Genomic DNA, 14,291 nt, shown 5'->3' with positions numbered 1-14,291 from the left:
TGCTCATTATACTGGAAGAAAAAAAGGAAACCAGAATGGCAGCTCCCATGGCAGCACAGGAGCATAACCAGTTATCAAATGGGCAAGCTAATAAGCAGATGTGGCAATTTAACCAGGAAATAAAATCGTTCTACAATCAGTTATTAATGCTCCACACTCGATAAACAACATATATTTATGGGATTTCTTGTTTCAACCCAGTGTCTCAGCGCTGAATAAATACCAGCATCAAATACACAAGGTCTCATGAAGGTCTCATGAAAGGACGAGGTACCATCCCTCCACTGCATTTAGTCCCTCCAGTATAGGATCGATGCCTTGCCCCTGTGTATACTGCCATACTCCTGCAAATCATGGAAAACAGCAGCCATCCTCTCGCCTGTGCTGACTCATTTCTATAGGCGAAGAGCCAAAAATTTGTGGGCTATCCATTTGGTATGTCTCGTGAAGATTACATTCCACTTCTTCATCTTCAAGTAGACAAAAATATTGTGAGTTTTCTATGTCTCAGGGCAATGCCCTGAGGACAACTTAAAATGTTTCTGGGCCAACAGAGTCGCTGGGTGGAAAGCAGACCCATCCCATCGAAGCTGTAAATCACACTAGAGAGGGTTTGGAAGCTCACCTTTGCTGGGTTATTTTTAAACTACCACTGGAAAATACCCAACCAAGCAAAGTGAAAAACCTCAAATCATCGAACAGAAAGAGCACATAAAATGAATGGTGCTGAACCCTTCAGACTGCACCCTTTTTTCTCCCTGATACAGAGGCCACCCAGAAGCATTGGAAACATGGGTGCCTGTACTCCAGAGCTCAAGGGTGATGTGACAGTACACAGGATGCATCACAGATTTAAGAAAATTTAGACAAAACAGTCCTTCTGTACATGCTCAATAATCTTTCCTTTTATTTTTCCTAACTGATAGATTTTAAATAAGATTTGAACACTTTGGATATAACATGTTCTTATTGTCCTTGCATTCTCTTAAAACAAGTCAAAATTCAACTTGCCATATGAAATGAAACTTCATTGGTGCAAAAATGGTAATTTAAAAAAAAAGTTACAGGAAGACAATGTAATAGACTACTGATGTCTGGCCTCACTTGCAGGAATTTTCTCCAATATTTATATTCTGTCAAAGCAAATGTGTCTTTCTTCTTTATGGGGAAGAACTGAAACGTTTCAGTTCAAAAAACCCCTAATGACAGAGGGACACTATTATTGATGAATAAAATTGTCTCAGACTGCACAGCAATGATAGTCTGCTGGTAAGCATTTCCAAAAAACTTCTCCAGTTGACTTGGTGTGTTCCATTACAACCTGAAAGTGCTGGAGAGCTCACTTAATTTGTTTCAAGTCTTGCTGATGAGCATGCTTGCTGCAAAAAGTGGTAATCAGCTGAGATCTGTGTATGATGCTTATGTGCTCAGATGCATTTCATTTTAGAAAATGCCTTCAAGTAATTTGTAATTGTGTCTAGAATGACAAAGAATGATCATCAAACGTTTGTTACTCTTAGAGATGTCAAAATCATATTTTAATACAGTTACTTTAGCCACAACAGATATGCTGGCAGATGAGACTTCCATCTGCAGAAAAAAAAAATGCCTCCTGGTGTATGATGAGCTTATGAAAAAAAAAAAAAAAAAAGCATCACAACAATTGCTGAGAAGACTGCTCTCACAGTCTGATAATATAATTCAGGAAAGTATCTCTATATAGCAACCTCTAGAGGGCCATTAAAGCAGTATTGAAGCAATCTGGATGATTTTTCATCTACTATTTGTTCAGTAATGTGCATATTTTCCAGGTAAAAACAAGAGATCCCTCCAGGGTGTAATTACTAGTGGAAGCAGAGATGAAGCTACCGAAAGGCAAAGGTCTTTATTCAAGTATTCCTTGAAAAATGTGTTTTCATAAGCACATAGCTCCCAGACTAGCCCAGAGTTTCTAAACTATTTAATTGAATGTTAAAAAAAAAAAAAAAAAAAAGAAAAAGAAAAAAGAAAAAAGCTCAGTCCCTTTAAATATGCTATCTAAATAAAACTAAAACAATGTCTTAATGACAAATGCTGCTAAGCTTTATAATTTACTAACAGATGTTTAGAAAGACTGGCAAAGAAAACTTGGCCCTGAAAGATTAAAAACACTGGGAGTGGGTCAGACCCACTTCCATCAGCCTGTAGTGGCAGTTTTCCAATGCTTGTTATCCCACTTTCTTTCCTTTATCCTCAGTTGCCTTTTCTGACCCTCCAGAAAGCTTGGGACCCACTGGGTGAGAAAGACAGGCTTGTTCAATTTATAACTACACTAAATTTGGGCAAATTTCTGAGGCAAATCAAGTAAACTTATTTCCCACACAAATAGATAAAAGATAGATCATCAATCTTTCTTATGCTTTCCCGTCCCACTGCTCCTTATTTATTGCTGTGCTTACAGCTGGACTTGATTTTCCTCTTTAATAACACAACAGCTTTCTTATAGAGTTCTTTTTGAATGAAAGTGTTCTGTGCATGCATAGTTAGTGTAAGTACACAACAGCTACACAGTATAGGAAGTGGAAACAACCAAAGGGAAGGATGGATGCAGCATATACAGACCTCTCTTCTCTTGCTTGTCTTAGTTCTTCTCTTTTGTCTAAATAATCACGGCTAAAAAGAGAATTGCATTAAGTTGCAGAGGAAACCAAAAGAATAAAGTAAGCAGCAGAAGTACAGTAGGAGAAACCAAGAGCAGCACAAGAAACCTTATCAGAAACAACAAAGGCTGTTTTCAGCCAAAGTTATTAGATTTTGTCCTCTGAAAAAATGCTGAAAAGTAGCTAAGTACACGTTACCACACATATATGTGCACACCCATTACACAGTTTGGATAGTCATTAGAAGTAATAAAAAAAATAAAATAATAATAATAACTTGAAGCACATTTTGAAACTTGATACCTGGAATTAGACAAAAGGAATTGGTCTCTTTCTTAAGAAGCAAGCCCATTAGTGGCTGTTAAACAATTATTCACTAGCTCCATCTGGAACGCCCTTAAACAATGATTGCTGGTATCTGGGATGTTGTATCAAGGCGAGGAGCAGACTCCTTAACCTGCTTCTAATACACCTTTCCTAATTGTATGGTAGTTGCCACAGCTAGAAACAGAAGAACAGACTATCTGGGCCTTTGGCATTACCAAGTAGGACAATCTTTTAAAGTACATTCAAGATCATCTGACAGGTGAAATCCTTTCACTTCTTTGTTTTTCACCCTGAGTTCTAGACACAAACCTCCTTTTAATTCATCTGTCCCTTTCTCAGCCCCTCAAGTAACTTGTATACTTAATTTCTGCCAAGTCAACTTTGCAGGATGCCTGGGCACTGTAACCTCAGGTAGGCCTGTCACATCCACAGATTAAAAATTCCTCAGCAAGAAAATTTAATTCAGAGAAGAGCAGAACTCAATGAACACCCAGCCTGCCATGATAACACAGCAAAATAGTTCCGCACAATATATTTTAATATTTAGATGAATCTGCTGGATACAATGGCTGAGAATGTTAGGTTCTTCCCCACTGTAACCTATGAGTACCAGAAAAATTTTCAGAACCATCCCATTTCTGAAGAATACACTGTTTTTTCTCTTTGTATTGTGTCATAAAATAAATTACCTGCCATCTATATTGCTATCAAACACCTCTTTGCAGCTACCCTTCAGAAGTCAGCATTAACATGGAACATATCTTATTGTTTCAGACCATCTCCATGTTCTTTTGAGTCACTGAACTGATTATACTTTAAAGATATTTTCAGAGTATTATTTGCAATAAAAATAACTATGGGAATAACCCCTAAGTAAAAAAAATGAACAAACAAACAAACAAAATTAACTAGGATTTTTTTCAGCAGGAAAACATAGGAATTACTTGTATCCTCTGACTACTTCCACCTCTCCCTACAGCTGAAGCGTAGCCCTCTCTTTTTAGGTCATGTTGTTCTACATATGGAATAGGAACAATAGTCCTACTGAGAAAAAATATTAATTTTGTAAAGCTTTCCTTTTGCTAGTAGTAGCTTTTAAAGAATTTTAACACCTCTCCTAAAAACAAGCTCTTTCACAACTGGTGATGCTCCCCTCTAAATTATTCTCAATTTGTCAATAATGGTGCCAGAATCTAGTGCAACGTTGTCAAGGCACAGTTGGAAAGAATGAGACAACACATGAGTCATGATGGTAAATCCAGTACTGCTCACGAGTTTAAAGGCTGTGAATTGGAAGTGCTATTTTTAATCAAAAATACATCTTCAGGGGCTGGGTTTCCAGCCAGACTGATGATATGATAATGAAATCCCAAGAACTCTTACAAAACTGTCCACGACTGTTTGCTGTGGCTTTGTCCTCCTCCTTCTGTACTGTTTAATCAACTGTGGGATGCCATCTGAAAAGTTTGGTGGCTTTGGAGACCCTCCTCTACTCAAACACAAGCTATAACTTTTGGGTGACCAGGGAACTCAAATATGAAAGATAAAAACACTGGGTATTGAAAAATTGTTGTCATAAGTATGTAACAGTCATGACATTTAGTTAACCAGTTTCTGAATCTGAAGTAATGGGATGAAGATGTAAATAAAATTAAAAAAAAAAAAAAAGTAGTTGACTTTAAGGAAGCTCTTTCAGTGACAGAACAACTACTGTAGCCAACCTTTAGTGGAAAGTGTAGATCTGTTTTTCAAACAGGTCAAGCTGCCAAATGTCCTGGTGGCTTTTTTTGGCCTGGGAGTTTCCTTTCTGAAAGATCATGTTGGCTTTCCACGACAGCCTGCTGCAGCCTGATGATACTACTTAGAGGGAAAGTTTTTGGAAGACGCTTGAGGACTGAGACCTGATTGATTCCGTTTCAGGAGAACTTGGGAAGCTGTTGGCTGCCAAAGATCCTATTATGGTGCTCTTCCACCTTCCCTCCACCTCTTATTTTCTTCCAAACTAGCTATCTTCTGGAGCCAGTAGAATATCTCCTTCAACCAAGCAACCAACCACTAGCAAGTTATTCCTCTTTCCAAATTCACTATGACACAAACCATTTCCACTTCTTACTAGAGATGATTACAGTGAAAACAATCCTGCATACTAATAAACAAACTCACATGAAACCCAGTGCCATCTTTTCCCTAAATAGCAACTCTCAGGCAACAAAACATTTATCCTACCATTATTTAGATTACTGCATTATATCTTCTGACTGCTGAAAATATGCTTACTTTTCACTCCTAACTACGAAAAAAGAAAACAAAATTCTTTCTCAGTGCACACTCTTCATATGGTAGGCATGACATCTCAGCAATAGGCACCTTATCTGTCCTAAGCCCACTGCAGTCTTTGCAGCCTGTACTGAGATTTCCAGACATGTATGTAACAGGAAGAGAGGACTTACTACTTATTATCCTCAAGATATCTTGGGATCCTATGATATTGTCTTAGATGTGAAAATGCAGAGTCCTATATTCAGATGGCGCCTTTGTCTGGCCACAGATTGAGCAATAATTTTATAATTATTTTCTTTCACTTGCCGTTTCCAGGAAGGAGAGATACATGCTCAAAAAAAAAGCAGGAATAAGTATACCCCCAGACAAAAAAATGCTTTTACTTTGCAAAACATGAAAGCAAAAAGATGTCTCAGTGTTGTCCCTTTCCTTCTTGATAAATTCCTTCCACTGTTTCACCTTCAAACCTATGCCTCACTGAGACTGTACTTTGAGAAGGAGCATATGAGCTAACAAACTTTGCCTGTGTGGATATCCAGCCTGAATAATTGGCAAATATATAACTGTCTGGAAGAATGTGCTAGTTTATTAATGACAAAATTCATTGGAATGTGTTTAATATATCAGTTCTTAAGATACTCATATCAAGAAAGGTATCTAAAGATATCCATGAACTATTCAGCAATTCAATTATTTTGCAATTAAATGTCTCAATGATTTATGGACCCATCATGTTAAGACAACAGAGTGATAGTGAATATGGTTCCTACTTGAATTTGTTTCTTTCTTCACGTTCTATTCGTTGCAACCTTTCTTCTCTCTCTTGACGTCGTCTTTCTCTTTCTGCTGCCAAGGACTCCTGGTGCTGCCGAAAAGATGATGTAAGGAGACCACCCAAAGCTGGCCTGCAGAAAAAAGAGATCAGATTTCTCAATGTCACTTTTATTGATTATATTGGCAAAACGTTAGTAGCAATCATTCAGCAAGTAACATAATCCCAACCAAGAGAATGACATGACATTTATATTTCAAACCGCTGACTAAGTATCTTATTGCTAAATTGATTTTAGATACTATGATGATCTTAAGAATCACAGGTCGGGTAGATTTCATATCTTGCCAAGTTTATGAAGTACAAATAAAAAAGTACCTGTGAGAATTCTTCAGCATATTTCAAATTGCAGTATTTCCTAAATCTTTTTTTCTCCTTTTTTTAATCCTGTTAATGGAAAAACTGAACCCTGTAATGGATTTTTGAAATTTAGAAGGAAAAAAAAAGCCTGAAATACTTTTCAAGTACTTCCCAAATGTCTTATGCAGTGATGTTAAAAACAGGTGTGTCATAAACACCTGAGAGTCCTGTACACAGAAAAACACAAATAGAAGAAGATCTCAGAAGCTCCCTTCAGCAATGAATGCTCTCTTAAGTAGGGGCTTATTTTTCCTTTACTTGTTACCAAATTCTGTTATCATAATTTCTTTGCTGCCTGTGATGTAAAGGCAAAATGAATCATGTGTAGGAACATGTAAATAAAATACACAGGAACAGCACAGCTAGCTATAACAATCATTAAGTGTAATCAAAATAGTTATTAAAAAATCAGATGAAATGGGGCTGGAAGAGAATAGATTACCTATTTTCCTTGCCTTGCCCAAGGCAGGATTTAGGCTTTTCAAACCATTCCTGAAAACTTGTTGTCTGACCTGCCTCAGAAGCTCTTGATAATGAAGCTTCATTTCAGAGCTTAACTCTTTTTTAAATTTTTTGCTGTTTAGCCCATTTTGTTCTTCTGTCCACAGTGAACAAAAAGAACAAGCTGCTTTATGGCTAATCAAGAATAAGTCCAAAAGGGCACTAATTTGCAGTCCTCTTACCATAACCAAAAACTAGATGCTCCACAGTAGGTTACTGTAATGAAGAGGTCTAAAGTGTCACCACTAGCAATGCATATCAAACTTTTAGCTATTGCTCGGGAGACTGGCCACAGATTACTGTTATTATTATTATTACTATTATTATTTAACTGCACCTACTACTTTGGCTAGGAGAGTGGCTCCTCTTGCACACCTTTTCCCCAAAGTGGTGGTAGTGGTACCACCAACCTTTCACATGGCATGAGAGTTCCCTCAGAGCAAATGTGCGTGTCTGTCTGTCTCTCAGACAGGAAATATCTAAATTATACAGGATAGCTTGATACAGATGTAAATGTATCCACACTGATTGAATTAGACTGATAAAATCAAGAAGACATAGCTCATGTAGAGCAGTTTCTGTGCATTGTTGTAACATGAGTTTTGCTATGAAAGGATTAATGAAAGAAATAGTTATTGCCTCTTTTTTTAAAGAGACTGAACCCTGTATAAAGGATGTGTCTCAAACCAGCAATGGAAATCTGAATAAATTTTCATTATTATTAAAAACTCTGACCCTTTTCCTTTTTCATTTACATGCCTATGGGTGCAAAATATAGGCATTTTGTGTAATGTCATTAGTTCACCAGGGAAAATAGGTGTAGGAGAAAACAAAAATAATAATGCAAAACAATCTTCGGAGTGTCTACGTCTGTGTGAGCAGCAATGTCACAGAACATTGCCATTTCAGCCCTACTGGAAGCAGGGCAGTATGAATATAATTTCAATAAATTCAATAAATTGAATTTCAATATGTTATATCCCACCCGCATAAACATTACATAAGATGGTATAAAACTTGATATTCTGTAAGCCTCCTTTCTGGCACTCCTCCAGAGCTACAGTATCAATGCTGGATCACACTCAAAACCATAAAAATCTCCAATATTCCTCTGCGCTAAGAAAAAGGGGGGAAAAAATCCCCAACCCCTGACAGTCAAGTACGTGCGGTGAATTTTTTCCTTAAGCATACTTTAAATTGATTTTAACTCTTGACCTTTTAGTACATGCTGCAAGAGAAAGCTCTCAGCGAAAAGAGTGGCACCACTGTACTAAGGCTAAAAAATCAGAGATCCATCCCTGTGGTAGTGTGAAATACCATAGCAATCATCAGAAAATGGTCTAGGATGTGGAAAACCAGACAGTGTCTCCACTTGAAACCATTTGGAAATGAACTGGAAGAGATGGTGAAAACCTTGGTTCCTACCAAGTGTATGCTCCATGTATTTAACTTGCTGTCCCATCCCATTTAGCTTCGTTAAATCTGCAATCTCCATTTAGAATCAAAGGAAGGTTTGACTTAATAAAACCTGAAGGAAAATGAAGGGAAAGGATGGGGTGATGCTGAGAGACTCACAGAGTGATTGTAGTCTGCACAGCGTCTAGCAGGTTGGAAACCTTGAGCTCTGACTAAGCTCTTTGGGGCTCTATAGTGAATACAAATTCTTATCCAAGGGATTACAGGGAAATTGTAGGGAGATGTGCAGCTCAGTCGTGCGTATAGGATTCTAACCTGACCCTAGTAGTAAAGTGTCTCCACATGCCAAAACACCTTGTTTGGAGGTCTGATCTAGAGCAGTTTGGCTAGCACTGTTCACTTGGTTAATATTTGCAGATGTATGAACAGCAGCTTCGCAATCTAAATAAAAGATCCACAGGCTTATAGTCAGAAAAAAAAACACAAAACACAACATCTAAGAAATTGCTGAACATCCATATGCCCTATTGCCCTATTAGTTTGCCACCTCTTGGAAACTAATCAAATCAACAGTAACTAGCCAAAACTTCCTACTTCCCACTGGTTATTTAAGGACCCCATACTTCAGCTGAGTTGCAAGCTAGACTGTAGTGCACACACACATATTTGAACCAATTCACGTCTCAAATGCAGTCACTTCTGGACTGCCATATTACAATGAATCATTGACTCATTTAGGTTGGAAAAGACCTCTAAGATCATGAAGTCCAACCCTTAACCTAGCATTGCCAAGTCAACCATTAAATCATGTCACTAAGCTCTACTTTTACATTTACATCTTCATCTACATTGAAAACCTCCAGGGATGGTGACTCTGACATTTCCCTGGGCAGCCTGCTCCAATACTTCACAACCTTTTCAGTGAAGAGATTTCACCTAATAACCAACCTAAACCTCCCCTGGCACAACTTATGGACATTTGGTCTTGTCTTATCACTTGGTGCTTGGGAGAAGAGACAAATCTCCACCTTCCTACAGCCTCCTTCTAGGTAACTGTAAAGCACCTCAAAGAAAGATAGAAAGAGGTGGGGATAGTTAGCTCACTCATTTTGTGGCACTGACTTCTTAAGGCACAGATAGTCAGGGGTTCCAGTCACATTTAGAAAGCACCAGGCAATGAAACAGCACTGATAGAGCTGGGTTAGTGCTTGCTTTGTGGTCAGATCCTGCCCAGGCCACTCAGCTGGACCCCTTTCCCCTTCTTGAAGACCACACCTCACATCAAATGCTAAGATTTGCCTTATTTTAGTAAGCTCACAGCTTCGCTGCTTCTATCAAACACTGTAACCAAATTGGTATTCAGATGTATTTTAATGTAAACTGCAACTGCAAATGAGCAGATTTTAGGATTTAATATGTTCTATCCTTCTTTTCCTACATAACTAAAACTGGAGAAAACAGGTGTTACTTTCAGGTTGTATACAGGTGTTTAACAGCCAGAAGGGAAGGCAAGTGGTAAGATGTACTTCTCAAACACTCTAAACAATTTGGAAACAGATTTTTCCACGTCTGGTTGGTCTGTAAAACCTTTTTTTTTTTTTTTTTTTTTTTTTCTCTCTCTGTGCAATAATGCTTAAAGTAAATGTAATGTTCTCTTTCACTGAACTCATGGTTGAGTTGCAAATGGAAGTGAGATTGGCCAAACCAGCTGGCAGGAATGCTTGGCTAAGCCTTTAGATAATTTTGGTGGTCTGATGCTTTCTAAAGGGTGATGAGACCTCTGGGCCTCAGGAATGCTCAAGTCACACTGCTTTAGGCTGCATTTTAAAAATGGGTATGTAAGAAAAAAAATAAATAAATAAAAAAAGAAAATAAGAATCTGGCACTGAATGTTAAGAGATTTTAAAAGAAAAGAATATGTGAATGCTCAATGAAAGCATAACAGTGATCACTCACAAAACTGGGTTACAGCTAATATATGCCAGCATTTTAATGTTGGTGTCTTATGTTACGGAATGGTAATATCAAACATTTGTTCAATTCCAAAAACATAATCCAGAAGGATCCTTGCTCTGACAACTATTTTTAGTCTCAAAGAGAACACAAGGCTATTAAGAATGGACTGTTAATATAAAAATACCAAGAAAAGCTTTGTTCTGCCTGCTGTTAAAATCAGCAAAAGCTAAACAAGATAAGCTATTACATTCTCATTCCAGAAAGAAAACACACAGCAAGAGTATGTCCAAGTCTAGGGATTTGTGATTATAGGTCTGTACCGTACCATTATGACCTTGGAAGAAGACAGGAAAGAGCAAAGAAGGAAAAAAGAAAGAAGGAAAGAAGGAAAGAAGGAAAGAAGGAAAGAAGGAAAGAAGGAAGGAAGGAAGGAAACGAAGGAAGGAAGGAAGGAAGGAAGGAAGGAAGGAAGGAAGGAAGGAAGGAAGGAAGGAAGGAAGGAAGGAAGGAAGGAAGGAAGGAAGGAAGGAAGGAAGGAAGGAAGGAAGGAAGGAAAGAAGGAAGGAAGGAAGGAAGGAAGGAAGGGGTGACAAAAATATAACAGGGCTGAGGATACAAAATAAAAACATTGCCTGTAGGCCAAAACACTTCTGAAGAAAAATTCAGCTCACCTGACCTACTGCATTTGATACAACAATGAAATAGTAATCATGATAATAAAAAGCTCTGTGAGACAAGATATCTGACAGTTACCCGACAATATGTTGCAAGAGTGAATAAGGGACCTGAATTATTATAATCTTGTTAAAAAACAGAGAAAGTATATCTGTCTTATTCTAAGCCACTTTGTAACATGAAATTTTCATTTATCAGCTTCAAATGCTCTTCATTAGATTTGGAAAGATCTTCTTTTGTGGCTGCATTTTCCTCTGTTAGTTGAATTTTTAAAATTTGCTAAATGGAAGTGGATATCTACAGCAAGAAGACAAAATACAAAAGCTTATTTTAGGAGCTAAAATGAAAGAACAGTTGACATATGAGATGAAATCCCTTTAGATCATTAAGTTAATATTCAGAACTTTCCTTAATATAACAAGGGTCAGAATCATTAATAATCTCAATAAGCAAGCACTAATTACTCATTTTTTTCCCAATGTGCTCCTGCTCCAGCAGTCATGGGAAGGTTTCAAAAAGGGAACAACAGTTGGCAGCTCCCAGTCTAAGACAGGCCTCAAGTAACTCTAAATGCCTCTCGGCTTTAACCAAATAAATCCGCTTTCCAGCTTACAAAGAGACAAAAAAGGAGGCAAAGCTGCCAAGAGCCATATTGGTTTTCACAGTTAAAGAAACTCTCCTTGTGTTATGTCTCTCTATATGACATGGCAAATTCAAAAGTGTGTTGATATAGGATTTTGCAAACAGACTAAACATTACTTGAGGAATCTTTATGTAACTTCTCTCAAAAATAAACAAAGATTTGAGAGAAAAAAATACTGACTAAGGCTTCCTTTGAGGAAGAAACTTGAGAATGACCAAGAGAAGAACTGATTAACACTGGACTTTAAAATGCCCTGAAAGGCTCCATAAAATGCAGCTGTAACAGGGCATAGCTGCACAGAGCCAGGGCAATGGACCAGGACTTTAGAGACACGCACTATGAGCAGACTGACATTTACAGTTTTTAAATTGTGCTTGTCTTTGTCTGACAGGGGCCAACCCGCAGCTTCTGAGCCTTCTTCGAGTCACAAATCACCTGGACGTGGCTTGCAGAGACCTCCCTTAGGTAGGCTAAGGTAGAGGCTAACATCCATGTCCCCTAAATATCAGCACTGCAGGTACCCATGGGTGACAATGTCCCCCACACGCGCTGTGTGTTCAGTCAGTAATACTCACATTTTAGTCTGAAGCTGCAAACTGTCTCATGCTTTCTGTTTAAACCTATGCTGCTGCTATACGATGAAGCATCCAAAGCTGCAATCAAAAATACTGCTTACACAGTAGTTCAATGAGCAACCCGGCCAGTGTAAGCCACTGCTGCTTCCCAAATTGTAAATCATCCAGTAATTCCCAAGGTCGCTTTTCCTAGTAAAATCTCAGCAATAAACTTGAGGCTTTTGCTCTGGGCCACTATTATCAAGTACCAAGCTATCCCTTCCTCATTATGTTATTCGGAGTGAAAGATGGGCTTGGCATTTACCACAAGAAAAAATAGCCACAGCCACTGGTCTGACACAGTATATGGTAGAAGCAGAAAGAAAAGAAAGCCAGGGAAAGGGGAACTCTTCCTGGGAGAGCAGCAGCTTTGTAGACTGTATAGTGGGCTTAGTTTCACAGGTTTCTTGCTTTTCTTCAGTGCTTGACAGCTGGAATAAGATAACTCCAGAGTGCAGTTTAGTTAGCAATAGATGGCTAATCAAAAAAAAAAAAAACAAAAACAAAAAACAAAAGGTGAGACCCTGCCAAGAAACTTCATCCAGCAGCACTTCCTTGGTGAAGTCAGTTACAGGAAAATTTAATTTCAGTAAAAAAAATAATAATTAAATGAAAAGTTGCTCTTAGCATTCTCAAACTTTTTTATTTTTATTTATTTATTTTTTAAAGGAAATGCAAATTTGTAAAAGCACCAGATTACCAGAAAATCACTCTTTCGGGCATCTGGAGAGGAAACAACATTCAAAGGAAAAGTATTTATAGACTTCAGCTGAAATTCTTGCTTAGGCTTCCAGTATGGTATTTAAAATATCCTTAAGATCAGCGGAGAAAATTGACCTACAATCCAGTCACGCTAAGCACAGTGTCTGTGTGCACCTGTTGTAGAAATAAATGCTTTAAGGATAAACTGGAAGGCACACTACCTCTAAAAGACATATTAAGAACATTGAGTTGAACAATCAAAATTCAAGGTTTATCAAAAAAGTAGAAGATAACCTATTGCTGTAGATCATAAAGAAAGTAATACAGAGGGAAGTTTAAGGTATGTGACAAATTTCTTCTTTCTTTAGTCTATTTTCTAATGGTCTGGAAATGTTGGAGAGCGTATCAAACTGGAATAATTTGCAAATGTCCTAACAGGTCCTTACCAAGCTTGGAGATTCGGAGGAACATTAGAGGGACCAGCCAGAAGTGGAGACTAAATTCACACTGACTGGCCAAGAGGATCCAGACTCCAAGCCGAACTTTCTGGCATTTGATTGAACAGATAAAGACAAGAAAATGAGGACTATGAGCTCCTGAGAACAAGGCTTTTTCAAGCTTGGCTAATTGCACAACTGTGTGGCTACCAAGCCCTGTGGGATCTGTCTCCTGGCAAATGCATCAGATGAAACCTACCTTGGCAAACACAGCAGCAGGGAACAAAAGATATTTTTCTGGCAATGGAATGAATCAAAGCTGATTCCCAAGTTAGGCGCTTCTGCCACAGAAGTTAGACGCCTCCAGGGTCTCTTCTAACTAAAGCCACAGTCAATAATGCATACACTTCAACACCAGAAACAAAGTAAGAGGAGTTATAAAGCTTTGCAAAAACAGAGTTTGTTATCCCAGTTTTTATCCTAAAGAGCAGATCTGTAGATTGATGCTGCAAGTTTTCAGTTTCAGTGACCATATTAGATTCAGAGTCTGAGAAGGCAATCTTTAGCTAAACAAATATCCTAGATGTGAGCACAAGGCAGCGAAATACAAAAGAGTCTTGCAGCAAACACCTTCTTCCCCCAGACAAGAAGGAAACTTGGAGGTACAGAAAAATGTTTTTCTCCCTGGTGTGCTCCAGCAACGTCTGGCTATTCCCCTTTGTTAGCAAAATTTATGAGGCTATGAAATTGAGATTGATACTTTTTTCTTCCTTTGGGAATTGGGGAGAGAGTTAGCTGGTGATTTAAGTCATGAAAACTGGGAGCAGGATATTTACAGAGCAAAGCAGTCTGGCAGTTAGAAACAGGAGGACTGGGTTGTACTCGTATGCATTAGAAGCAACTTTCACA

General features: G+C 38.2%; 1 protein-coding gene across 4 annotated transcripts in view; it reads right to left on the bottom strand.

Annotated features, from left to right (window-relative positions):
- Window positions 1-14,291, bottom strand: part of FHOD3 (formin homology 2 domain containing 3) — a 374,500-nt gene that overhangs the window by 68,035 nt on the left and 292,174 nt on the right. For all 4 annotated transcript variants that reach the window (XM_032181589.1, XM_032181586.1, XM_032181590.1 and 1 more), the window contains one exon: window positions 6,017-6,151. In XM_032181589.1, the coding sequence (XP_032037480.1) occupies window positions 6,017-6,151 (135 nt within the window). The remainder of the gene's footprint in view (window positions 1-6,016; window positions 6,152-14,291) is intronic.

This window comes from Aythya fuligula, chromosome 2, assembly GCF_009819795.1.
Source record: "Aythya fuligula isolate bAytFul2 chromosome 2, bAytFul2.pri, whole genome shotgun sequence".
In the NCBI taxonomy this organism is placed as follows: domain Eukaryota; kingdom Metazoa; phylum Chordata; class Aves; order Anseriformes; family Anatidae; genus Aythya; species Aythya fuligula.
This window is presented reverse-complemented; position numbering and strand designations above follow the sequence as displayed.